Source organism: Typopeltis vanoorti, chromosome 25 (genome assembly GCF_054136105.1).
Source record: "Typopeltis vanoorti isolate ZY-2024b chromosome 25, IOZ_Tvanoo_1.0, whole genome shotgun sequence".
In the NCBI taxonomy this organism is placed as follows: Eukaryota; Metazoa; Arthropoda; class Arachnida; order Uropygi; family Thelyphonidae; genus Typopeltis; species Typopeltis vanoorti.
The window spans coordinates 6,088,073-6,115,757 of record NC_143573.1 but is presented as its reverse complement, the minus strand read 5'-3'; the positions used below and the strand labels follow the sequence as shown (position 1 = coordinate 6,115,757).

Below are 27,685 nucleotides of genomic sequence, written 5' to 3'. Positions count from 1 at the left end.
GGAATTGAAGATGGTTATGAGCCTGTCTTGGATGGCTTAGAACTGACCTTAGTTTTGGAAGAGTTGAAAAACACGTTCTAATATTAATTTTCTTCAAAAATCTTCCTAGTTTCCGGGAGTGCTGATGTACGGTAAAGAAATATAAGCCTTGTAGTTTTTAGGGATCTCTGTATTGTTTAGAGGGCGCTGGTATAGTTGCCTCTTGCTGTTTTTGGAAGAGTATCCATTATTTAAAAGTCACTTAGTTGTTTCTAGTAATTTTAGTTCATTTTTAAATTCTTCTTCATCAGACAAGCTGAGCGAGCACGGTGAGTCAATGTGGAAACGATACCTAAATTTTGTACGGGATAGTGATGTGAGGATGCATGTAGGTATCTATCTGTGTGTGTTGATTTCCTGGAGATTTAGATTTTTAAAGAATCAGACATCTTAGTAAGTTTCATGTCTAAAAATGAAAGGGAACCATTTTCTTCAATCTTAATGGCAAATTTTATGTTCTGGTTGAAGTTCTTTAAATGATTTAGGAAGATATGAAGATTCTCTACACCAGGGTTTCTCAAACTTTTTCTACGACTGAACACTTCACAAATGCTGAAATTTTCACGGAACACCTTGGTTATTTTTTAATGTATTAATTAATTGGTGATTTAGCGATTTGTTAATTAATTAATAATTGATAATTAATTAACCATCGTTTAAACCACCATTAATTTAATTTGTGCTGATTTTCATTGACATATCCTATTGTGACCACCAAAAATTTATATTATAAGTACTTACGAGTGAATGCAGACTTTTTCTCCTGTGTGCTAGTTTTGTAAGGTAGGTAAATATAAATAAAATAAGTGAGTAAATCTAAGCGTTAAGAAAAAACAAACATTTATTGTCAAATATTAATTATCAAAAGCAAAACAGATAAAAATAGTAAAATAAACTACAGTATATACAGTATATGGCAAATTAAGTTCTTAATGACTCTGATGTTTTTGGGTGTTTGAATTACAAATTCTTTTGGTATCAGGCCAATGTTAGAAAGTTGAATTCTCATATTTGGTGTAGCGTCGAATCTGTTTCGGGGATTTGATTTGGTTGCAGCATAATACGAAAATCCTGCCTCGCATAAATATGTCGTTGTAAAAGGAAGTAAAACAATAATAATTAGTTTTGACACGCTTGGGTACTCTTCTGTTAAATGTTTCCAGAAATCATTTGTTGACAGTTCCTTGTATTTTTGTTTTAAATCAGAGTCACTAATTAAGTCAATTAGATTTTCATAGTCACTTGCGCTGAAGCCTGCTGGCTTAGCTGTCACTGTAAATGGATTCAGAACCCAGGAATTGTCCTCACTGCATTTCGAAAAATATTGCAAAAGGGCTGATTGCAAGTCATGCAAGTGTTCTAAAATTAGGTTAGAAACTTCTTCATTTACGTTAGAATTTATTTCAGTCAAAAATTCATGCAAGGCGGGAAAACAATCAAAATTATTCTGTTCAACTGTAGAAATCCAGAATTGCAACTTCCTGTGAAAAGATGCAATTTTATCTCTTGTATTAAAAATTGGAATATTCTTTCCTTGTAATGATAAGTTAATTTCATTGCACTTTGTAAAAATATCTGCCAGATACGCAAGCCTCATCAACCATGAAGAAATTCTTAATAATTCAATAAAATTTTGTCCTAAATTATGTGACATCAAGAAGACCGTTAACTCACTACGAAGTTCAAAAAGCATTTCTCCCTTCAGTACGTAATAAAAGTGCTTTATGTTCATTTCATCGCACAAAAGTTTAAATAACCTTGATTGAAGTGGTCGAGATTTTACATAGTTGATCATTTTTATGGCTTCGTCTAAAATAGTTTTTAAATATGTAGGAATTCGTTTTGTTACTAGTGCTTGTCTATGCAAAACACATGGTGGCTATTGTAGCTACTTGCAGGATACGTGTTACAACTCCCTTCATCTTTCCTACCATTGCTTGAGCACCATCTCTACAAATATCAATACACTTCTCCCAACCAATTTCCTGTTTTGTAATATAATTATTTATACAATTGAATATATCTTCTCCAGTAGTTTTTTCTTGTAGATATTCGCACATGACTAAATCTTCTTCAATACTTTTATCAAATATGTAACGAACAAACACTAGTAATACATCTGTAGATTCATCCATTTGCAATGAATATTGACTGCAATGTCCATGTCGATGAATTAGCTCTTTCTCTATGTCAGCAGAAAGATCTTTGATGGGCGTGAAACAGTATCATTTGATAATTGTACTGCATCTATTTTTTTAGAAATCTGATCGTTTAACATGCGTGATACAATGTCTTTCACACAAGGCTTAATGAGCGTCTCACCAATTGTGTGAGCTTCACCATGAAGTGCAATGGTAACTCACGCGAAAAGACGCCTCTATTGCATTTTCAGTTGAAGCAATTGTAGCCATTTGAAGTTTAGATTTTTCTAGCGAGTCACCTTGTCTCTTAAAAAAATGTATATCTTTTCCTTTGTAATCAGTGTGTTTCGTTTCGAAGTGCCTACGAAATTTAGCTGGAGCCAAAGAACTGTTTACTAGTATTTTATTACATAAAACATCAGGAGCATGTGTATTGCCAATACACGTAAATCCATAATTTAAATAACTTTCATGGTACTTCCGTTTTGGTCTGTCCTTAGATGACTCTTGTTCTTTAATATTAGCGTTTGAAGAAACCACAGTTTGCAATTCCATATCTTCTCCAATCATACGAGTAGATGTGTCAGCAGAAGTACTTGCTCCTCCTTGTGTTAAAGTTCCTGTCTTTAAACAAGAATCCATGGGTAATGTTTGAATAATATTCAAATTCCAATATTTGACAGAGCTATAATGAAAACAAATAGAATTTTGTTGTAAAGGTCACGTTAGTATAAAAAATAATAAGATTATAAATAAGAAATGTCGAATAATATAAAAGTAAATGAATAATGCAAAATAGTGAAAAAAGACTGCAACACACAAAACTAAATATGAATTGTAACTTGTAAGAAAAGTAAGTACTAAACCGTGTCAAATAAAGTAAAAGCAATTGTAATAAGAGTGATTTGTTACAATGTTCAGTAACAAAACATCTCGAAATAAATCAGATATATTAATTTTAAAATTAGTTAAAAGAGTAAGAAGAATTATTTTTTTAAAAGTCGCTTCGCCTACTCCCTATTAAAAGGCGTTAGATTTTTTTTCTTCGAGGGCCCGGTCCTAACAAATTTACTGGTAAATACCTTTCCAAAAAATTTAAAAGTTCATACATTAACATAAGTATTAATAATTAATTATGGAATAATCATAAACTGTTTTAATACACTTATGTATACGGTGTGGTATGTTGACAAATATAAAATTACATTTAAATTAGTTATCAATCACTGGACTAATGAAATCTTGTAGCATGTCGTAGTTTCCTCAGGCAAACATCATTAAATTAATTTGTGCTGCTTTTTCATTGACATATCTCACTCTGATCAACAAATATATTTATAATATTATTATAAGTACATACCAGTGAATGCAGACTTTTTCTCCCGTGTGCTGGTAGTTTCCCCCTCCTTTCGTACATCCTGGAGATCGCTATGTAGGCTTGAGGTATAACCTCAAATTTAAACAAAGTTAAACCCAAAATTAAACGAAGTGCCTTGTCTCTCATTCATATTGGCTTGCAGGCAATTTTTATGACCCATCGTAAACAGCGGTATTCCCTTTCCCAAATGCTGAAAGGTTTCGATGTGTGAAAATTAACGACACATAGATGTTAATAGGCGTTCTGGGTCTGAGCTTTTCGACATATTCACGAATATTATTCTCCTCTGAATATTTCTACTAAAAATATTTATTCATGAAAAATGCTTAGAAAACTAAAATGACAAATTCCAGAACTTCTCGCGGAACACCTATTCACTTTCCGCGGAACACGGTTTGAGAAACCCTGCTCTACATCATACTCCCAAATAAGGAATATATCATCTACATAGCGGAGCCATGTTCTAGGTTTTAATGTTTCTTTAGAGATGGCTTTTTTTTCCTCAAAGTCCTCAAAGAAAATGCTGTCCAGTATTGGAGACAGGGGGCTACCCATACTAGTCCTTTGTTCTGTTTGTAAATTTTCTCTTCGACTTTAAAATACCCCGAATTAATACAGTGTAAGAGGAGAGCAAAAATCTGTTTATAGATCTTGTTTTTTAAAATTCCCTAAAACATCTTGCGTTGGAACAATTGTGAAAAGAGCCACAACATCAAAGCTTGCCATAATATCCGAATTCTTCAGCTTTATATCTTTAATTTTAGAAGCGAAGACCGTTGAAGTTTTAATATAAGAAGAAGATTTTCCCACTATACCTTTTAAGGAGGATGCTAGATATTTTGATAATATATATTTCGTTGAATCAATACTATCAACTATTGGCCTGAGTGGACAATTTGCTTTATGCACCTTTGGTAGGCCGTATAATCTCGGTATAAATACTTGGATGTAAGGATCGAAGAGAAAGGCGTGTTTCTTGGAAGTTCTGTTGTCGTCTTAAGGAAATTGTTTGTTCGATTATGTATTTCTCTCGTTGGGTCTCGGTCTCTCCTCTTCTCTCCCGTAGTCCTAAATGGACCGTTGGGTCATTCATGGCTGGTAGGTGATATTCTTTGACAGCCTCCTCCAATCATCTTAGTCTCTTCTTCTTGATGTCAGTTGAGAAAGGGAGGAATTTGTCCGTTTTTTGATGTTATCAGTCCATGGGGCTCGGTCTAGTTCAGAGTATCTGATTCTAGTAACACCACGATTTTTTCGCGAAAAACTGTTTTATTTAGTACGACCGTTGCATTGCCCTTGTCTGCTTGGAGGATAATAATATCTCTATTTCTTTTAAGTTTTTTATATTAGCTAGTCTTTCACCAGGAAAAATGTTGCCGACTGATGGTTTTGCATTGTTAATTGCAAATATTGCCTCCATACGAAGTAAATTTGCGTCTACTGTATGAATCAGTGAGCCAGCCTTTTCAATCTTGGTAAGAAACAATTCTCTAGGGATGGATTTTGGCGAAGGAACAAAATTAAGACCTCCTGAGAGAATATGCTCTTCTTCCAGAGTAAGGGTGCAAGATGATTTGTTAATTACTAATTTTTTAAGGTCTTCATGATGCTTATTAGGTGAGAATCGTTCTTGTGTTAAGTTAAGTGAATTAAATGTACAGAATCTTCACATCTTCCTAAATCATTAAAACAACTTTCACGAAGACATAAAATTTACCATTGAGATTGAAAAAAATGGTTCCCGTTCATTTTTAGCTATTAAACTTACTAAAACTTCTTTAAAAATCTCAATCGTCAGGAAATCAACACACACAGAGAGATACATACATGCATCCTCACATCACTGTCCTGCACAAAAGTTAGGTATCATTTTCACATTGGCTCACCTTGCACGCTCAGTTTGGTCTGATGAAGAAAAACTAAAAAATGAACTAAAATATCTAGAAAGAACTATACCAACGCCCTCGAAACAACACAAAGATTCGTAACAACCCCAAGGGTTATATTTTTTTTACCTTACATCAGCTCGCTCTCCCGGAAACTGGGAAGAATTTTGAAGAAAATTAATATTAAAACGTGTTTTTGAACTCTACCAAAACTAAGGTCATTTCTAAGCCACCCAAAACAAGCTCATAACCATCTTCAGTTCCCCGGTGTATATAAAATGATATGTGATCGTGGGAGACCATACTATGGCCAGACTGAGAAGTCAATCCTCCTACGGCTAGAGGAGCACCAGAGAGACATTTCATATAATAGAGTCAGAGCAAGCGCACTCTCAAGTCACGCCTTATTTTCAGTGCACACAAACGATGAAGGCCGACACAGAGTAGATTGGGATGCAACATTAAACGTTTATATTTGTCACTATGAAGAGGAGCGGCGCATAGTTGAATCGAAAGAAATTGCCCAAGACTCGTCTCATATCAACAGCAATCTTAGTTATAGTCTACCTGACTTGCATAGTTCTCTCATTGGATACTGGCGTACACGTGATCTCAGGTAAGCCAACTTGCAGCCATATTGGATCGAGAGTCACCCACAGTCGCATTCGTTCGAGCTCTTGATTTTCTTGATTTATAGCGAAATGGGGGTTGTTCTGCTCCAAATTGTACAAACAGGCATTCTAAAGGATTCAGTTTCTATCGACGTCCAAGATATCAGGATAGCAGGGCGATATTGCTACAGAATTGTTGTCGTGATGGATGAATAAAAGCCAACAGATTGTTCTAGGCTTTGTGAAGTGAGTATTCATCATCATCATACGTATCAAGGATTTAGGCCTAGCATGGCCTGTTCCGGCCTTAGAAGTCATCATTGAATCGTTTAAGAGGACGTCCTGGTTTTCTTTTTCCTAATGGCATGTACTTTAAGGCTTGTTTTGGTAATCTTTCTGTTTTCATTCTTTGGACGTGTTCCATCCATTTATGTTTATATTTTTTTATTTTTTCTATTACTGGTTCTTGGTTTAATTCTTTCATGATATCTTCGTTTCTTTTGTGATCAAATGAAACGAAGATATCATGAAAGCACTTTGCAGTTTTTCTCATAAACTTCATTTCTGCTGTTGTTAATCTTTGTTTGTCTTTTTGTTTTATTGTCCAGATTTCGCTTCCATACAATGTATTGTATACTTTTAGCCTGGTTTGTTTTTGAACAAGGTTTGGTTTAAATATAGAGTTAATTACTCCTGTTATTTTTAAATATTTTGCAATTTTTATGTTTATATATATCTTTTTCATTTTCATATGTGATCATACATCCTAGGTAGTTAAATGAATTCACCTGTTCTAAGATCTTGTTATCTATTACTATTTTAGTTCTTGCTGAATCATGTCCTTTAAAGGCCATAGTTTTTGATTTTTCCGTTGATATTATCATACCATAATCTTTGGATATCTCATTTAGATTTAAAATAGCTTTCTGTAAGTTATCTTCAGAATTTGTAATTATTATTTGGTCGTCTGCAAAGAGGAGAGTGTTTAAGTTAACTGTAGGAGAAAGTTTAATTCCTTGATGTAAATTTTTACTCCATTTTATTATTATTTCATTTAAGTAGATATTAAAAAGAGTTGCTGAGAGGGGACATCCCTGCCGGACCCCTTGGTTTATCTCTCTTGTATATGATAGCTCGTGATTTAATCTTATTTGTATTTGATTATTTTCATATATACTTGTGATAGCTTTTAGGATATTATTTGGTATTTGTCTTTCTTTTAATATTTTAAATAATATGTTTCTTTTAACTTTGTCAAATGCTTTTTCAAAGTCAATAAAAGAAATACGTGTTTCTAAGTTATATTCTCTTCTTTTCTCTATTATTAGTTTTAGGCAAAAGGCTGGGTCTATACATGATCGTTCTTTTCTAAATCCATTTTGTACCTCTATAATAAAGTTTTCGGAATATGTGAAATGAGTATTGCATTGAGCATATAACGAGAATTATAAGATAGTGATAAAATTAAAAAGTTTAATAATTATCCAATCGATTAAATAATTCTAAAAAAAATCAGGAGCTCAAACAAATGCGACTGTGGGCGACTCTGGATTAAAGATGGCGCGTGTAAGCGTACCTTCGATTTAGAGCCTTAAGTAGATCTACAGAATGGACTATAACGACAATTCAAACTAAACTTCAGTTCACGAGTCTATTATTATAATAGCACAGTATTTTATGTTTTTTTTATGTTTCTCAATTTGCTTTAAGTGTTACCACACCTGAAGAAGTCATTTTTGACGAAATACGTTGTGTGCTCCATTATTATAATATCTGTCAGAAGCTCTAGAAAGTCGCAATATAAGTATTATAAATGTTTAGAGGCTCCGTACCTCATGACTCGAAGAACCTATTATCAGGGCTTTTCAGTTAAATTAACTTATTATATATTTTCTCGGTTTCCGTCACTCAAAAAAAGATGAATATATATATATATACACACACACAGTGGTGAGCTATGAAGATTTTAACAAAGGGCTCGGATCAACGAGCAAAAAAAAAAAAAAAAAAAAAAAAAAAGCCTAACTTAGCCTTCCACCTCCCTAAAAGATCGAACGAATAACTCACTTTTAACTGAAAAGCCCTGATAATAGGTTCTTCGAGTTATGAGGTACGGAGCCTCTAAACATTTATAATACTTATAATACTTACATCGCGACTTTGTAGAGCTTCTGACAGATATGATAATTCCTGTAGGACATCAATCATTAATGCTAGATCTTTTAAAAACTCCTAATGGAGAAGTCGGTTTAAAAAGCCCTTAGATTTATCATTCGATGCAAAATGCATAAACTGGGTAATTTCTTCACAAAGTAAGAGCCGTTCGTAAACTGCAAGCTTCCCATTGTTGTCCAAACATACAGACGATCTTTAAAATTTCGATACTAAGGTCTTTTGCAATCGTATTTAATTCTCGTGGATTTTTTGGTGATTGATGATAAAAAGCATATAATTTATCCATAAATATTTCAAAATGATTTATTTCTTTAATGTTTTTTTTTATCGAATTGTCTAATGCTAAGTTTAAACGATCAGCGCAATGCCAAAACACAACTTTGGGAAAATTTGTAGAAGTTTGATTGCAACACCTGATTTGTTTCCTGACTTTACACTGGCTCCATCAGAACAAAATGCAATAAAGTGATTTTTTTATATAGTTATCAGAAAATCCATACGAATTTAAAGTAGCAATTATAGTAGCACATGTATACATTCCACAGTGGTATTTTCTAGTTCTACAAAATTAATAAACAAGCAGAACAAGGGGCTCGCAAATTTGAGAAAAAATTAACAAAGGGCTCGCGCTAGCCCACGCGAGCTCCTTATAGCTCACCGCTGTATATATACCAAGCAATTTTATAAGCTAGGTTTTAATCCTTTTTGCCAAGTAAGCAAACTCGACTTACTTGTTTGTTTGTTTACTTTACAAACTTGAAAGCTGTGATTCCTTTCCTTAGTATTTCCCCTAATGCAAAGCACATCCCCTTGCGGAGATGTATAATGCTATTCATTAAAGGCAAGGGCCATTACCCAGACCGGTTTCGACCTTTATTGAGGTCTCGTCAGTGGGAGCCAGATGCAAAAATGCCAAGGTTGAAGTAATGCAGTGCTTATAAATTTTACTTAAACAGGTTGCCACAAGGTGCTTTGACCTTATTAAATAAAAATCTCAGGAAGAGAGTAAGATGTAGAAAGATTTTTACCTTGGTTATATACTATGTTAAAGATACCAAGCAATTTTATAAGCTAGGTTTTAATCCTTTTTCCCAAGTAAGCAAACGGACAAGCAAGTCAAGTTTGCGCCTGAACATAGTTCAGGTCTGAGACAACTCGTAGTAAAGGTGGAGTAAGCTGTGATGACTTTCCTTAGTATTTCCCCTAATGCAAAGCACATCCAATTGCAGAGATGTATAATGCTATGCATTCAATGCAAGGGCCACTACCCAGCCCGGTTTCGACCTTTATTGAGGTCTCGTCCCAAAAATGCCAAGGATCACCTTTACTAAGAGTTGCCTCAGACCTGCTAAGTTCAGGCGCAAACTTGACTTACTTGTCTGTTTGCTTACTTGGAAAAAAGGATTAAAACCATGTTTAAAAATTACTTGATATCTTTAACATAGTATATACCCAAGGTAAAAAATTTTCTACATTTTACTCTCATCCTGAGATTTTTTTATTTAAAAAGGTCAAAGCACCTTGTGGCAACTTGTTTAGGTAAAATTTATAAGCTCGTATTACTTCAACTTGGCATTTTTGGGTCTTGCTTCCACTGACGAGACCTCAATAAAGGTCGAAACCTGTCTGGGTAGTTGCCTTTGACTTTGATGCATAGCATCATACATCTCCGCAAGGGGATGTGCTTTGCATTAGGGGAAATACTAAGGAAAGTCATCACAGCTTACTCCACCTTTACTACGAGTTGACTCAGACCTGAATTATGTTCAGGCGCAAACTTGACTTACTTGGGAAAAAGGATTAAAACCAAGTTTATAAAAATTGCTTGGTATCTTTAACATAGTATATACCTAAGTTAAAAAATTTCTTTCTCTACACACACACACACACACACACACACACACACACACACACACACACACACACACACACACTGCTTGGAAAGAATTAAACTGACACCACATTGTGAGGAACAAACTTCAGGGCGCCAACCTTAAATAAGATGCATGATTTCCTTTCGTTGCGATGACTACATTAATCCCACGAAGTACATATCCAACAAGCATGTGATAGCGATCAATGAGGAATTTAGAATGTTCCACTTGTACACATGTAATGAGGACTTGTGACCACACTCGAAGATCCAGTTCATCTCACACATGTTCAATAGGGTTATGATCAGGGGTTGTGGAGCTCAGTCAAGTGTGGTGGCGTTCCCTGCAGTTTCAGTAGCAGCCTTATGAAATCGTGCATTGTCTTGATGAAGGAGAAATTGGTCACTTCGGTAGAAAAGCCGCAAAGTAGGAAGCATCGCATTGTCCACGATGAACCTCTTGGGGTTCAGTGTTCGTGACACTACAAACAGAGGTCCGATGACAAACCAGAAAAAACAGGACTATGTCATCACACCTCCACCTCCAAATTTCATAGTTTGGGTTACCGCTCTGTAAGAGAAGTTTATTGGGCATCAGCCACACTAACGCCGTCATTTTCTGCTTCGTAGAGGGTGTTAGTGTGATTCGTCGCTTTCCGAGCTTTCACGTCCCACTGTACACTCTCTTTGCACTACTTTAAGACAAAGTTGCATTTGGTTCGGGTAATGTGGGACTTGCATATTGCAGTCTTACCATCTTACGATTCGTGTTGCACTCGATGCCCGGAAATCCGCATTCAACGTGTCGCCTGAGAGGCTGTCTTTACATGTTCTCCTATACAAATAAAAGGGCATCGTTTGACTACTTTCGAAGCAGTGTATGTGGAATAATTCTTTGGCGATTTGCTATTCATCTTTGTAAGTTGTAGTATTTTATTGCGTGATATCAAAATGATATCAATTATAAATTAAACATTTGAGATATTTAATTTAATTGTTACGATTTCTAAAGTCAACAGCAATTGTAACAATTTTAAGCTGCGTTAATGAAGCCTTCTCTGAAAATTGTCCATGAGACTAAATGCAATTGTATTTACTTTATTTATTTATTTACCTAGAAATATTTATTTATTTATTATGAAATTATTTTAAAGTGGAGTGCCCGCAGGAGTCAGTAGTTTTCCTCAAACTCGTCCTTTGAAATGGATTTTGTTCTGTGGATTTATATTCATCGGGGAAGTACTTTGTTCGATGATGTTTTGCACGATCATTTTCTATTATATCACCTTGTTGTTTGCTTCTAATATGCCCGTAAGTATTTAATGAACCAGTTTTACGAATTTATATTTTATATTTTATTTATTTATTTATTTTTATTTCGTGTGCCATAATGCATGTTGATGTACAAGACGTTATGTGCATTGCAATTGGTTGATAAAATCGTATGAGTTGAGAAATTTTGATTACGAGTTCGAAGGTAAGGATATTGCAGCCAAAAGTGTCCAAAATAACCACGAAATAAAAGTAAGAATGACATGTGAAGAACAGAACTGCATTTGACAGGTTTTAAAACTTCAATGTTGGCAAGATAATTACACGTGTGCAGTTTTTTTCACGAGGACTGTCTAAAAAACTCAATTATAAACCGGTGCTCTTGGCAGTAACAGTACATTACAGAGTTTAGAGATCAAGATAAAAAAAAGTCAATGATCCCGAGTTAGATCTTATCTTTCTCGTCACGAGAAAGGTCCAGACATCAGCCTCATCTAATTATGTTGACATCGATCATGACTTGCTTACAGAGCAAATATCTATCATATCCGGAAACCTGTAAAGTTTCCGGATATGATAGAAAGTGACATATTCTGGATATAAAAATAGAAATTATTTGCTGTTATTACAACAGTAGCTGGAAAGAAAGAAATGCAATCTGATAAGATTTATTTGTGTAAGAAATCTATTTACTTAATCCTAAACAAAACGATTCTTTGCGTTGAAGAAACGAACATAAAACTTAATGCAGAAGTTTTATTCGTTTGATTCCCTTAAATTAAGTTTAATTAAACTTAATTTAAGGGAATCGAACGAAAAGCTTCTATCAACACCTTAGAGTACTATGCGGGATTTGCCCACTTGACATGTAAAATGGTGAAATATCTCTAATTATCATTGTGTCCATTTTAACAAGTTCACAGTTCGAAGGTTAGTCGTTCTGATAATATAAAATACAAAACTGGAAAACTTGGATCTCTTACGGATCGAATATTGTTTCCTTTTCAGTTTTATTCCAAATGGTCATTACGCTATCATTTGAACAGCATTACATTTCATCAAATGAAGCAGCGCAATCAACGGTTTACATAAATTTATTCATCAATTAAAGACTAATCTCTCCACTTCCGTATTTCAACGAATCAATAGTTTTCAGGATGGAGGGAGAAAGAGAGAGAGAGAGAGAGAGAGAGAGAGAGAGAGAGAGAGAGAGAGAGAGAGAGAGAGAGAGAGAGAGAGAGAGAGAGAGAGAGAGAGAATACGGCAGACAACTTCTTCCTGGCCCTTAATCCTGACATTCATGTTAATGCAAGAAAGAGTGTGAATTCTACAGCCAACTTGTTGTTCGGGTGTTAAAGGGTAATACTTAAACCTAATAAGTTAATTAAGCCTCATATTTAAAACCCGGGTTTCCGGGAAGCGGGGGAGGGGACTGTACATTTCCATGCAAAGATCTACTAGTTTGGAATCAGTCGAAAATGCAACAAAGAAAACAAAAGTTCTTCTGCTCGGCCCAACTGGAATTGAACCTTGACTTCGCCATTAATGATCATGGATATCAATACAAATGTTTAATGCCGTACATCCACATTTCAGACATCAAATTCCATCCACTGTCTTTAACTGATTCCTAACTGACGTCTCTTACTACTACTACTACAATCGACCTGAGCTATAGGACCCCGTCGAACGACCCAACTACATCTTGTGTAATCCCTTCCATAAATAGAAAGATCTCTCACTTTTGTGAAATCCTTAATTCAGACAACCATGATGCTCGTTTTGCCTACGTATCTATAAAAATGCTTTCTTACGGTGGGCTTTCCCAAACTTCATCTATGAGATTGTTTTCCTATGGGTTTAACAACCGGGACACAAGTTGAATCTCCTCCTCTAACTTTAGAAATTAAGTTGGGAAGGAAACCGAATCAAATGCATCAGACATGATCTACCTATCAACAGGAGAGTCCTCATTATCCTTCTAACACTCTGGACCTCTTTCACTCCAAAAACTCCGCAGGTATTTGCTCTCAAATGAATCAGGTTATGATCAGCAACTCTGACCATAATATTCTTCCTGTCTACTTTTCTAAAGCCTCCTACTTTATGACGCTACAATGATGCTAAACGGGGTTGTCTCGTTGCTGTTTTCGCTTAATCGATACGAACACCTGCTCCGAACCAATAACTGAAATGTTCATTTCTGGAGCGATGGCATTCATTCCCCACTCCACTGCGAATTTAAGACTTTTATCGAGTTCTGGTTTCCTGAACAACATACCTTCGCAACCCATGCTAAAATAACGCATGTATTGAACATATCAAGTACAAAACTCCGAATGCCTACTCGGGTGTAAAATACAGCCTGAAATCATCAACAAATGTAGTGCAGCTTCGCAAGAGCCGAAGACACCAATTCACCTGCTTGTTTTCTGTTCAGTTCGCGGTTATCACTTCTGGTTCCTGTTCCTTGCCAGATCTGCTGGACTAAATTTGTGTGTTTCCATAATCTAACTTCTCTCCTCCAGTTGGTAGCAATTTGTTTCAACGACTGTTGTTTAGATAACAAGGCGAATCTCCTCCACACCTTTCCACAAAAATACACACAGCATGCTTCCTCTCACCGTCCTCAGCTGTTAACACATCTTGTGCACCAGAATTAACACTCCCGCTGTATCACTAATATCAATAAGCACTGTCATCGGTAAACTACCAAACAGCTTGGATGATTCTCTTTCTGACATTCCCGACAAACGAAAGACAATAGTGGGCCCTCAAAACTATCGTTGCATTGTCCTCCCTCGCTTTCTTTCTGTTTTCAAACGTGATGAGGAAGGCGATCAATAACCAGATTTTTTACTACTTGGAGACTCAGAGCAGTCATTAGAAAGGATTCTGCATTAGTGCAATTCCCTAGTCTTCATTTCCCTTCGGACACAGATTCTGATTCCATTTGGAAAAATTTATGAGAAGAATTGGCCAGTTGGTCGAGTTGCTTGAAATCATATCTCGTAAGATTTGAAGCAACTCAAGTGGGCAATCCCATGATGACATTTAGAGAAACTGATCAAGCTACCTCCCTACCGCTTTCGTTGTTAACTTCGGAGATTTGCAGATGACGCAATTTCATCATCTTCTTAATTCGAATAATTCTGTTACAGACCTTTTTACATCTCTTGTGTGGGAGGAAATACAAAAAATACCCTTTTTACCAATATCAGGCAGATGTGTTATAAGAATGAATTATTTCAATGAAGTAACAAATATCTAAATGATGTGTTTCTTTATACACTCGTGAGCCAAAACATTCCGACCACCCAGTCTGTTTTCAATTAGCTAGACTGCAGTGGCCTGAAACGTGGTCATCACTGGGTCCTCTCCTGCCGAATGAACACGCCCTTAGCAGTAATTCTTAGCTGAGGATTACGTACATGGTGACAATCTGCCCAGAGTGATCTAGATACTTTCAGGAAGACAATGGTCGGTGTCACACGTCTTGCATTGCGCAAGTGGTTCATAGAGTATGTTCAAGCATTTTCAATGCCCCTCTGGGAAACTAGTTCTTCTGAAGTGAATCCCAACGAGCATTTGTGGGATCATTGGGGACGCGACACCTGCCTGTTGAAAACGTTGCTTAGTGCAGTGGCTTGTGTGCGGGATATCATTCTGCAAGTTGATTCAGGGCACATCACCACATCTTCTGTGGTCTTGCGAAAGTAATGCCAAAACGGCTTCAAGCGGTTATCTTAGCCAAAGGAAGTCTACACTCAACTTAGCACGGGGCATAATGGTTTAGCTCGTGAGTGTATAAGTTCTTGAAAAAAACTAACATTTTTTTAATATTTTTTTTTATAATATAAATAAACCACAGAAGTTTTATTTATTTTTAAACAGACTGCAGAACTGGTGGAAAAGTCCTACCAGTATAGACATCGAATAACAGTCCTACTTGTGTCGTATTTCTCTGCTCAGCTTCCTGGTGGAATTCTTGCAACAATCGTTCCTTCTCATTGGTAAATAAAATTAGTTGTCTTCTTTCGTTTATGACAGCATTTCTGAAACTGATAATTGTTATTAAACTTAAATACTTTTTATTTAATACTATTTAGCGAATTTTGAATATTATTCAGCAGCAATAATTCATATTTATTTCTTATTATTGTTGAGAAAAATAACTTCCATACCTTCCTTAGTTGGTATCGACGATGTCCTTCCTTTGGAAAGGCCAAACCTAGATTCTAACCCCCCCCCCTCCTGAAAGTCAATAAGAACCTGTTTATGAGGACTGTTCAAGATATGGTGAGTTATAAGGTCTTGTACAGTGTTGGTGGTGGTGACAGGCTTTTTCTTCCCATAAACAAGGATCCCGCAAAACAGACAAACCAAATAGAAGAACACACGCAGTTTACTGATGTAGCAGCACACTGCGGACAGAAATAAGCGCCACTGGCAAGTCATAGAGCTGAACACGAAAAAGGGAAAATGGAATTATTTATAACCTCCTTGTGGTTGAGACCCATCGTCCAAGTATCGTTTTGGGTAGCATAGAATCTGCCGACCTACTCCTTAAAGTTATTTGTAGTGTGTATTTAAACCCTTTCACTCTCTCTCTCTCTCTCTCTCTCTCTTTACGCAGATCTACAGTCACCAGAAAAATCACCAGAGGAACATTAGAATCCGACAACTTGAAGAACAACTCAAGTATCTCCCATAAAAAAAGATCTGAATATCATTCTGCCTTCCAAGCCATGCAAAGAACAGGCAGAATTATCGACAAAAGGTGCCCTACTTAGATCGCGCACACACAAATAAATCTTTGATATGCCCCCCAAAATATTTTTTCTCTTTGGAAAAAAAAATGCCAGGCAACAAACTCCATTTCAGCTATCAGACTTCAAGATGACAGCATCACAGAAGATGCAAGTAAAATCACCTCTGAAATCCTACAATACTACAAGAATGTACACAGTACTGCAGGAACATCCCATTATGCCATTCACGAAATATTGAAAGAAACAAAAAACTCTGCAACAGATCGGAACCACATAGACAACAAAATCACGCTAGATGAACTGAAAACCGCATGCACATCTTTGCCAAAGAACAAATCTCCTGGGCTTGATTCTCTCACATCAGAGTTTTTCCAAGTTTTCTGGAATCAACTCAGACCACTTCTCCTTAAAACATTATAAGAAGCCTACCTGAATATGCACCCAGAATCCATCATGACCTCAGTAGCACGTTTGACCAAAGAAAGGAGACCACACAGATATACGAAACTAGCGTCCAATCTCGCTAATCAATACTGATTGAAAAATCATTTCCGAAGTTATTGTAAACCAACTAAAGCCAACACTGCCTGAAGTTATTGGCCAACATCAAACTCATTCTATTCCTGGAAGATCAATACATGAAAACCCCCGTTTAATAGGAGATCTCATCCACATCGCAAACAGCCAAAATGAAGACCTAGCACTCGTCAGCCTTGATCAGGAGAAGGCTTTCGACAGGGCAGAGCAGGAGTATCATAAGCCCCAAAGGCATTCGGGTATGGTCCTCTCATCATCGAAACAGTGCAATTGCTATACAAAGATGCACTCTTCTGTTTAAAAATTAACAGGCTGACCCGCGCTTTGCCATACTCTCGAGGGATCAAGAAAGGATGTCCTCTCTCTGAACAATTATGCACACTGTCCATAGAACCATTCTTAAAACGAGTACATGACACCGTCCTCCAAACGAACCAGCATAATAGAGCTACATCAAAAAATAACTCTATCAACATATGCTGATGACGTCACAGCAATAATCCCTAATGACAAAGAAATGACAGTAACCAATGAAGCATACAAACTGTATGCACAAGCTTCAGGGGCCAAATTAAACCACATGCAAAAACCACTGGTTTGTGGCCAGGCAGATGGAAGGCCAGAACTTATTCACCGATTGAATGTATCTGGTCAAATGAAGGACAAACATACCTAAGTGTACACCTTGACAACGCCAAAATATATAATGCACTGAAAAGGACACAGCTACACAACCGATTTAAACAAGTGCTAGGAAAATGGAATAGCATTCGTTCAGTCTTCACTTAGAGACAGAATCCTAATAATCAACCAGATGGCTGCAAGTGTGCTATGGCATACCCTCAGTACTCACACCTCCTGAAGACTTTCTTAATCACATTAAAAAGACAATGAAACGTTTCCTCTGGAACAATACTAACTGGACAACATACTCTGAACTCTGCAAGCCACTCAATAAGGAAGGTCAAGGCCTGATTTCCCTTGAAAACAAGATCACATCCTCCAGGATAACCTTCTCCTAAAGACACTTCAGTCCAATATGCTTATGTAACCACCTTCGATTACATCACGAAATCATCCACCAGAGGACTTATACTTTCCACAATCGTCTGAATGGCCAGTTCTATACTACCACCTCCTAAACTATCTAATTTTTAGAGCGATGGTCTACAGCGTGGAAAAATACAGAACTTCATCACACACTGACAGGATCAACAGAGTCAGCTGTACTAACAGAACCACTGTTTTTGAACAGAAACATAACAAGTCTCACAACTGGCCAGCCCTTCCTTTTCCCTACATGGAACTGGGCAGGAATAAGAATCATAGGGGACCTCCTGACCCAGACGCTAAACTGGAAAACACTAACATGCCTACCATTGAAAAACTCAAAAGTTGAAACATATTATCAACTGATGCAAATTGCTATTATAAAAGCCTTCCCAGATATCGCTACGCCTCGGGGAATCCGTATTTCGTCTAGAAACTGCGGGGAGCCTACCTGTCATCTTGCATAATCTGAAGCCTCACTTCCAATTCATCTCTCCTACTACAAGAAAATATGCCACTTCCTGATGTCAGTGCCTCCAACTTCGCCCTTCGTATATTCATCCTTAACCCTCTCATCTGCACATGCCACCCAGTTTTCAGTGGGATCTTCCATAATTTAAGGTGTGCCAAACCAGATGCCGACATACAGTGGAGACTATGGCATAACATCTTGCCAACTCGTACTAAGCTGCACAAATTTCAGCTTAGAGAACCGGATCGATGTCTATCTGCGAAGTTTAAGGGACCTTGGAATACACATATTTAACCTGTCCTGTAAACAAAGCGATGATCATCTACGCCCTGAATACAGCCTCTAGCAGCTGTAACTATGCACACAGCCAAGAAGACTACTGGAATTTAGTCCATACAGAAGAGAACAAACACAAAATATACATTTCCTCTTCATCTGCGCCAAGGCCGCCATTTACAGTTTCTACCTTAAGCACACAAGAAATAACCAGCACCCATCCATCACTGAATCGGAACAAACCCTGATGTGTAGCCTACGTCGGAAATTACAAAGCAGGCTTTCACTGAAATTTGATTATTACAAAGGAACAGTAACTGTCCCAAAATTCATAGATGAGTGAAGCCCAACTGGTACCCTTTTCTGGATTGCCGACGACAATACACTTCTGCTGAAAAATAATTAAAAGTGATACTGAACTGTAATATTGACGCTTACTGAAAAGAAACACATCCTGTCCACCACTGACGTACCTGTTTTTCCCTCATTTCTATTGTATTTCTAAAAAGAAAATCCATTTTTTCTCTGTAATATACATTCGTATAATATGTAAATAGTTCTTTTTTGTTATCTATCTTCCAATGTATATCTTGCAATCTATATCAAGTTTAATTTAAAAAAATATCTATCTATCTATCTCTATCACTCTCAATGCCTTTCAAGCTATCTACTTCTCATTCTCTTGGTCATCCTTTCCACGACTTTTCCTTCTCCTTGACCTTTCTGTCTTTGTTCCTGTCATTTGATTGCGTCTCGATCGGTATAAACACTTTGTCCTCATTCATGAACCAGTTGGATGGCTTTCTCTGATTCATTTGTCAAGTTTCTCAGACCTAATCATTTATGTTATCCTTCCTTGTACCTGCTATAAACTTAATTTCTTCATCCTCTCCAAAATGCCATCTCCAAATCTGAGCGAGGGTGTCCAAATGCGATCGCTGGGGAAAAACTCATGCAGAAATAAGTACACAAGAATGTTTATGATATTTTAACTTTTTTAATCTAACTCTCTCGCTAACAATTCTATAAACTACATCTTAATTATCACGACACGGTTTGTTTAGGGGACATTGTTTACTGCCGGGGATATCATTTCTCAATCAACGATGTAACGAGGCATTAGAAAGCGACTGAGATCTACATACTGTAGGTTTTTCAATGGAAATGTTCTCTTTCACGAAAGAGCTGGTGAATAGAAAATGTTGCCAACTCATCATCTATGTGAGGAATCCAATGTCCGATCAATTGAATATTCTGCTGTGTCTGTGTACACCCTTCCGAGCTCTTTATACTTACATGTGATTAATGGCTACCATTTTTCTGCTGATCATGAAACGTAAAGGCATTTTACATGGTCTTGCTTTGTAAGAGATTTAAAGGGTTTCATTCGCTTCTCTCTCAAACTGTCTTCGAAGGTCTCGAAAACTCCAAAGAATACACGATCGTTGGTTGTTTGTTCCATAGAGAGAGAGAGAGAGAGAGAGAGAGAGAGAGAGAGAGAGTTTTCATAACATTTCTATGAAACACCCACTTATACACTTTGCACACAAATAACTACTGTAAATGCATCTATTTCTGTGCAGAAAACATGTAAGACTGCATGTGCATGTATGCCGAATTGCTAGATTTCCGATTTCGCTAAAATTAATCTTGCTGGTATTTTGTATCTTTTATTGTGAGCTCATTCGTCAGAAAAGATAAACCTTTCTCAGAACTGGTGAACGACGAAGTAGTGTAATGTTCGCTAAGCATTGTGTGCAGCATACTTTCGTGTGATAAAATTGGTTATTAGACCTAGTTAGCAAAGTTGTGAAACGTTTCTTCATATCAACCACAAGAAACTATTTTTCTCTCTTCTGGCAAGTGTGAATTTGAGGGAATCTTTTCATCTGTCCCTCAACCTCCTTGTCACTGTTCCTGTGTGCCACACATCAATTAGAGCTAAGGGCATACCAATTTCCATTCGTTTTCTTACACAAATATCGTGATTGTGCAACCTGATATCGATTCCGATTACAGTTTATCGTAAATGACTGTGCACCACTTCAGAAATAAATACATAAATAAAAAATCATATGTAAGTAATTTCGACTCCAGCAACAAACTTACATCGTCCCTTTAATTTCAGGTTATACGGCGTAGCAGGTATCGCAGTGTCTGTTTGCACCCTGATTACCCCAAAATCAGTTACAGTAGGACCTGCCTTGGTATACATCATTATGGTAGTTCTAGGATTAGCTAGGGTAAGTAAATATTACGCCTAAATCTAAGTAGAAATGATCTGAAATGGAAATGTTAACTGTGATTTACTGTAAAAACAAGATATTACAAATCGCAAAATCTTTAACACGGGCACCGTCTGTCTGCAAGTACTTAAGGGAATCAACTGAAATGCTTCTTACTAAATTGAGATCATAGTGCACATAAGATGTTACAATGAATAAAAGAAGATGAAAGGAAACAGGCATGGAAGGAGGAGCAGTTGGTTTTTGTAGTTTGAAGCAGGACAGTCTACGAATCTTGGTCAGAGGCTGTTCCTGTTTTTGCACTTACAGGAAATTTCCATAGAAAAGTAAATGAGGTGAAGATTATGGTTGGATTTACCACACATAATCTTGTCAGCATTTATTGTGAAGATTGGTATCATCTACAGGAATCCAGACTATCGGAGGCTGATTAGGATTATTCAGCATTTGGATGAAAATATGGAGAATTTCAGTTAGATCTTTATTAACAGACGTACTTTCAAATGATCCTGTCCAGTAGACTTGGAGAAGAAAGGGATGATGATGATGATGGAGAAAGGAAACTGAGTTGTGATCGCTTAAGGCTTTCTTGGGAGCAGGCGCACTCTTTCGACTACAGAAAAATCTTTCAAAAATAAGTAATCGGAAGCAGATGGAAATATGTCTAAGACATTTCGAGACAGAGCAGATAACAAGGATGGGTTTGTTTGTCTCTGACAATGGATGTCTGATCTGTTGAGTCTACGTTTGTTGCTACTACCACCATGAAAGCGTGGTTTGACTATTTAAGGCAGCAACAGTCATTGAGGCTGCAGTTCTGTGAGAAAGAACTTGCTTGGTTTCGATCTCCGCAATTGTTCGTGTATATAATTGTTTCTTTGAATGCTATGATTGGTGGATTAGCGGATGTGAAAGGTCATAGAATTTTGTTCTTTGTTTTTTTCTTGTTTGTTTATTATGGTTTTCCTTTGATTTCCCCCTTTTTTTCTTATAATTTTTGTTATATTGTTTTATTGGAGAGTTTTGTGATCTGCACTATATTTACTTGGGGTGTCTTTCGTGGTTGATGGTTTCAGAGAGTTAATTACACAGGAAGAGCATTCTGAGTGTGTTCATGAACATGTGTACCGCAGAGGTAATACCAGCCCGTAAGTCCCCTTCACAGTATCTTCTGCATAGCACTCCATCCAACATTTCTCCAAGATCGAGTAGACCTAATAAGCAGCATCAAGAACACTCGATTTAATAAAAGTCACCTTCAGCTTCGATTGGGGTTTTTCTTAGGGATCTACTGTAGAATCACTTCAGGCATGTTCAGGGAGGGTGCAGTTAATCTCGCTGCACAAATGTGTTACGATCTCGCGGAGAACAACCAAGCCTCCATTAATGTTGAGATTAAACTTGGCAAATTCACATCGTTGCAGATGTTTTCAAGTTTAGGTACGGTATGGTATGGCAGTGTTTTACATGACGGTTAAAGTCATCTCTTTGGCTAAGTATCATTTGCTCAGAATCCTTCCCCACGAAACACGAAACAAAATTTCTTTGATCGCAGTGGAAGCTTAATTTCGTACAGGATACTGGTGTAAGGGTATAACGATATCCGAATTGCCATTACCCTAATCTCAAAACATGTGGTTTTGATAACCTTTCAGATATCACCACATTCCTCGGAAGTCGTATACAGCATGAGTTATGTTGAAGATCAAGATAATTCAAACATGAATTATCTTGATCTGATATTTGAATTATCGTGATATTCGGAGATGTAAAGGAGGAAGGGGAGTAGAACCGATTTCAGCTGTGATTCCAGTTTCTGTTGAAATTTCCCTTTTCCAAAAAGAATGCAATTTCTGTGTCTTTTATTCATGTCTCGGATATTGTCATTTTTTGGGGTATTATCTCTCTTTATTATCTGCATAATTCTGATTAGAATTCAATTCCAATACGGAAATTACGTAAACACTCATAGAGGAGAAGGGACAATATTGCTGCGATGTAGAGCGAACGGCATCCTCCCAAATCAAAGGGTAGGTTTCATTTCGTTGCTGATCTTTCGTTCTTTTCTTTAAAATCCGTTGTTCTGCTTGAAGATTGGTGCAGCGATTCCATCATTTTTCTTCTGTGAATTCAGATCATGGTCTTCATTTGATCTGGTGTCGAGCACCCTCTGTGATTCGAACTGGATATCTGAAACGTCCTGGAAACTGAATTTCTGTGCAGCAGTTTCATCTTTTAGAAAAGAAACAAAAAGTAGTCAGGAAGAGCGTAGCTCTTCTTTTTCTTATTCTTATTCTTATTCTTATTCTTATTCTTATTCTTATTCTTATTCTTATTCTTATTATTGTTCTTGTTCTTATGTTGCTCGAGACAAAGATTATTCCAACGACCACTTACCTTACGCGAGTATTGTTTGTGGTGTGATCAGCCACTTATGCATTATCACTTTTAGGATGTTTTTCCCCGAGAATGCTTCTGTTTTAAACGCATAGGGGCATTTAATTAATAAAGATTGTTGAGTGTATTTTCTTCAGAATCAATTTGCGATGAACTTCTTCGCACTCAGAGAAGACATCTTTCATGCTCTTGAAGCTGAATGATGATGGTATCATTTCCTGATGATGTCCGTTTTCAACTTTCAAAACGTTTCTAAAGCGGTTAAACCGCATTTCCAAGAAAACAACTGTAAGCTCAACAGCAACACTCAACATATTGACTTAAAAATGACTGCAATCGGAATTTGGAGAAAGCTGTACAGCTAGTGCGTGTGTGCAGAATTTGAGATACGGGACTGTGAACTGTGAACTCAAAGGCCGAATTGTTATTTCAATATGTAAATCATATATTTAGCTAATTTCTACTAACATAAGGAGGCAAATGTTTGTTAAGAGCATAGTAGGTGACGCATCAGGGACTAAATGATTGTTAATTTTATAGGGCGTGATGTCCCCTGCGGCATTTGGAACATGGGCTAAATTGAATGTTAACAACCGACCGACAACCATTGGGACCGTAGAAATAGCAGGTAAGATTATTCCACCGCTTTTAGGGACGTTCCAAAGAAATAATAAAATCTTTTTTTATTTTTGCTTAAAAGTCTTTTACAGATAAATACGTATTAACTTGAAGAAAATGCATTTTAAATGATTTTTTTAAAGGATTTTAAAATGAATTAAACAATCGCCTGAAACGACCTCCAAATTTTCTCTTTTGCACGGTCTGAATCTTCGTTATCGGAAAGATGCTGATGGATGAGATGGAGGTTCTGGAAAATGATGCGAATGTTCGTCATTGCATGGAAGTATGGCGACACCTAGTGTTGAAAGTATGCATTATTCTGTAGATGAAAAAGGTAAAAGGTGTGTGTGTGAAGAAATGATTAATACGGCACTTTCGTCGTTAAAACCCGCGATATCAGATATTAAACAGAAAACGTGCGGGTATATTTGGACTAATTTCTAATTTACAATTAGAATAAAAAACATTGTCGAGTTCTCCACGAATGAAAGAACAGCTGCAAGCAACCCGTTGCCTTATTCTCTAACTAAATTAGTATGGCTGAAAGTTCTATTAAAACATGATTAACTGCGCAGAATATAACAACTTAAAGCAAGTTATTTATGTTTCACACGTTTCGATAGAAAACTTGTGTTCAGTGGGGAATGGCCAAAGCAAAAATGGTCACGCGGATGACGCATGAAGTCTGAGCCCGGATTTTTTGTTTTTAGAAAAGGAGCAGTTGCCTTTTCCCAAAGGATAATTTGTGCTTCCCTCCGAATAAACTATTCTGGTTAAGTTGGTATTATATCACTACGGAGTGAGAGAGATAGAAAGACAGAGAGAGAGAGAGAGAGACAGAAAGTCAGACGAAATGACTAATTTTCATTATCAGGCTATTGTACCAGTGTAGCATGTAGTTTCCCGCTGCCTAACCATATGAACTAATATGATATCCAAAATCAACTGAAGTGTGCCTTTAACTGTCCCCATCTACCACCCGCCCGTTACTATTAAAATTGTGATTTATGACTATATTTAATTTTTAACTAATTTTCATTTAAGACCTCCGAAACAACATCTTTGCGTTTGGTTTATAGATTTGACAATCTCTGGTTAATGATAGATAATGAAAGGTCATTTTCGATCTTGCGAGTCATCGACGTCAGCAGAGAAAATAATGCAAAGTTATGTCCAAAATTACATTTACCGAACTTCAATATATTTAATACGTTTGTTTGAATTGCCATTGCTATAACTATAATCATGTTAGTTTACAACTGCATTCTATTTTTTTTCCCTGCAGGCATGTACTTTGGAGCTTTTCTGTTTACAGCAATAAACTGCCGGGATGATCTTTCCACGTGGAAATTAGAATATTACACCTATGGTAAGCTGAATCACTGTGGTCTGTGAGGTAACGTTAATGTTCATAGTAATGTGATTCTTTCTAATTGGCGAAGGCAACGATCTAGTTCGTCTCGTGTGCTCGCATACAATATATTATTAACTACCAAGTGACATATTACTAAGTCATCCTTTTCATTGTTAAGCGCTTATATTGTAAAAGTGTTTACATTTCCGTTTCTTATTCTTTATAATAATCATCATCAAGTTCTTGAAATATATCCCTCAGGGTGCAGAGAATCTTATGACAGCACTACATGAACAGTTATCTTCATTACTGACTTCCTATCAACAATTATGCTCTACATTAGCTTGTTATCTGACAACATTCCAATATCAGCAGATATTCCGTTTGTTGTAAGACACTTTTACTGTATCAATCCACCTTCATCTTGGTCTTCCTCTGGGTCTTTTCCCTGCCAACCTGGCAGAGAACACTTGTTTTGCTAATCTTTCTTCTCCTATTCTTTTTAAGTGACCATACCACCTGAGATTAGCTCTGCTCACACATTCCTGGATGTAGCTTTGTGAAATTCTTTCCTAATATCCTGTTTCTTGATGTCCTACTGACACTGATGCTATCTGCTCACACCTCTAATCTTTCTAAGGACTCGCATATCTGTGGTCTCTAGTCTCTGGTCAAGTGTTTTATTTCTATAACAGCTTTCAGATTCATAAGTTAAAATTATTTTGAAAGCTTGTCTTGTATACGATTAATTTAGGGTGTCGACTAATTTCTTTCTTGTTCCATATACCTTTATTCAGTTGACTTCATACCTTATCAGCTTTATTAATTCTGTGGTCTACTTTCACTTTTATTTTATCATCGTAACTAAAATTGTGCCTAAGTAGCTGAAATGTTTTACTTGTTCTTTAGTTTCTCCATTCAGAATACTGTTGATGTTTATGTTGATGAATAACTGCTGAATTAAAAAACATTTATTCAATTTATTCAGGGAATCTTGCAGACTTGTACTGGATTCAGAATTATGACATCATCTGTATCAATTAAAAAGCGAAGATTAACATCACCAATTTTGCTAACAGATTTAATACCACTTTCCGTAATAATCTGATCCATACCGATAATGAATAACAGCGGAGATAATATGCACCCTTGTATCTTACCTGATTTTACATCAAACCATCTTTTTTTACTTCCTTCAAGTCTGTTGATATACTGCGTAAATAGAAACTACGTATTGCTTGATATGATGTTCCATTTACACCATATAATTGTGGTATTATGAGGAGATTTTCCTTGACACCTTGTCATAAGCCTTTGTGAGATCTATAAAACTTAAATGCAGATCTTTGTTATATTCTCATGGTCTCTCAAATGCCTGTCGTAATGTGAAAATCTGATCCTGACAGTCTCTATTTGGCCTGAACCCAGCTTATTCATCTCCAACTTCTCCACCACAATTTTTCTTAGATATTTCTCAGGAATACTTGCATAAATCTTACCAGGAACACTCAGTAGGGAAATACCTCTGTAATACTCGCATTCAGGTTTTGTTTCTTTTTTTATAAATGGGTACTCTGAGAGCTCTGCTCCAAAACATTTGGATTTTGGCCCTTTGAATTATGCAGACACTGTAAAACTTTCATACCTCCTGTCTTTGAGCATTTCTGGTCGAATAACATTTAGTCACCCTGCCTGTCCACATTTCAGCCTTCAGAAGTCTTTCCTACTTCGAGTATGGATATGTATTCCAGACGGCATTCCTTTCTACCACCACGCTGCTGTAACTGCTTGTTTCGTTTAGCAATCTTTCAAAGTAATTACTCCATGCATCAAGAATATCTTTATCGACATTTTTCATGTCTCCTTCATTATGTCTAATTGCTTTACTTATTTTACGTAATTTTGTATTTTTTATTGCAAATCCCTTAGAGTGAGTTACCATGGCAATCGTGCAGCATCCACAGTTCCAGAAATACTAATATTTGGGAATCCCAAGCATATGGTGAAATATTCTGTGTGGCTTGTATGGGTTTACAGTATAGTTATTTAATTCATAATTGTAATTACGGTTGATGCCACTCAGTTTATAACGCCCTGTATACTGCGTCTGTCAATTGCACATGTTTTCTAATGATCGGCTTGTCTGTTTTACTGGATGTTGAGTTTCCAAGAGGAGAGAACCCTACTTCGCCCGTATCATACCGGCTATCGTACCTTCATTTTGAAAGTCCTAATTAAGGTTCTTCATAAGAACTCTAATTAGGGAATTAAGAGAAAAAAGACCTAGGTTCACACCCCCGTTTAGGAAGAAGGTGTGAACCTGGGTCTTTCCGACCAAAAGACTTCTATACAGACTCAATAAGATGGCTCATTCGTCAGTTATGGAGGAGGTACTAAAAACTGGAATATACATCTCTGCACATGGTTGTATACACTGAGTAAAAATGAATATATTTAGACGGTTCCTTGCAGTGTTTCTACGACCTCAAGGAACCAAGGCTTCGGCTAATCGGGACTGTTTGAACGCTGTGGAGACACCTCTCAAAGCACAATTAGACAGTTGTCTCCAATGAAGTACGTCCATT

General features: G+C 36.7%; 1 protein-coding gene across 1 annotated transcript in view; it reads left to right on the top strand.

The window, feature by feature from the left end:
• LOC150092507 (putative vesicular glutamate transporter eat-4) overlaps positions 1 to 27,685 on the top strand; it is a 65,326-nt gene that overhangs the window by 8,663 nt on the left and 28,978 nt on the right. Inside the window, exons 2-6 of the mRNA XM_090414488.1 lie at positions 11,258 to 11,414; positions 15,270 to 15,388; positions 20,611 to 20,725; positions 23,666 to 23,753; positions 25,032 to 25,115. Of these exons, the coding sequence (XP_090270614.1) occupies positions 11,258 to 11,414; positions 15,270 to 15,388; positions 20,611 to 20,725; positions 23,666 to 23,753; positions 25,032 to 25,115 (563 nt within the window). The remainder of the gene's footprint in view (positions 1 to 11,257; positions 11,415 to 15,269; positions 15,389 to 20,610; positions 20,726 to 23,665; positions 23,754 to 25,031; positions 25,116 to 27,685) is intronic.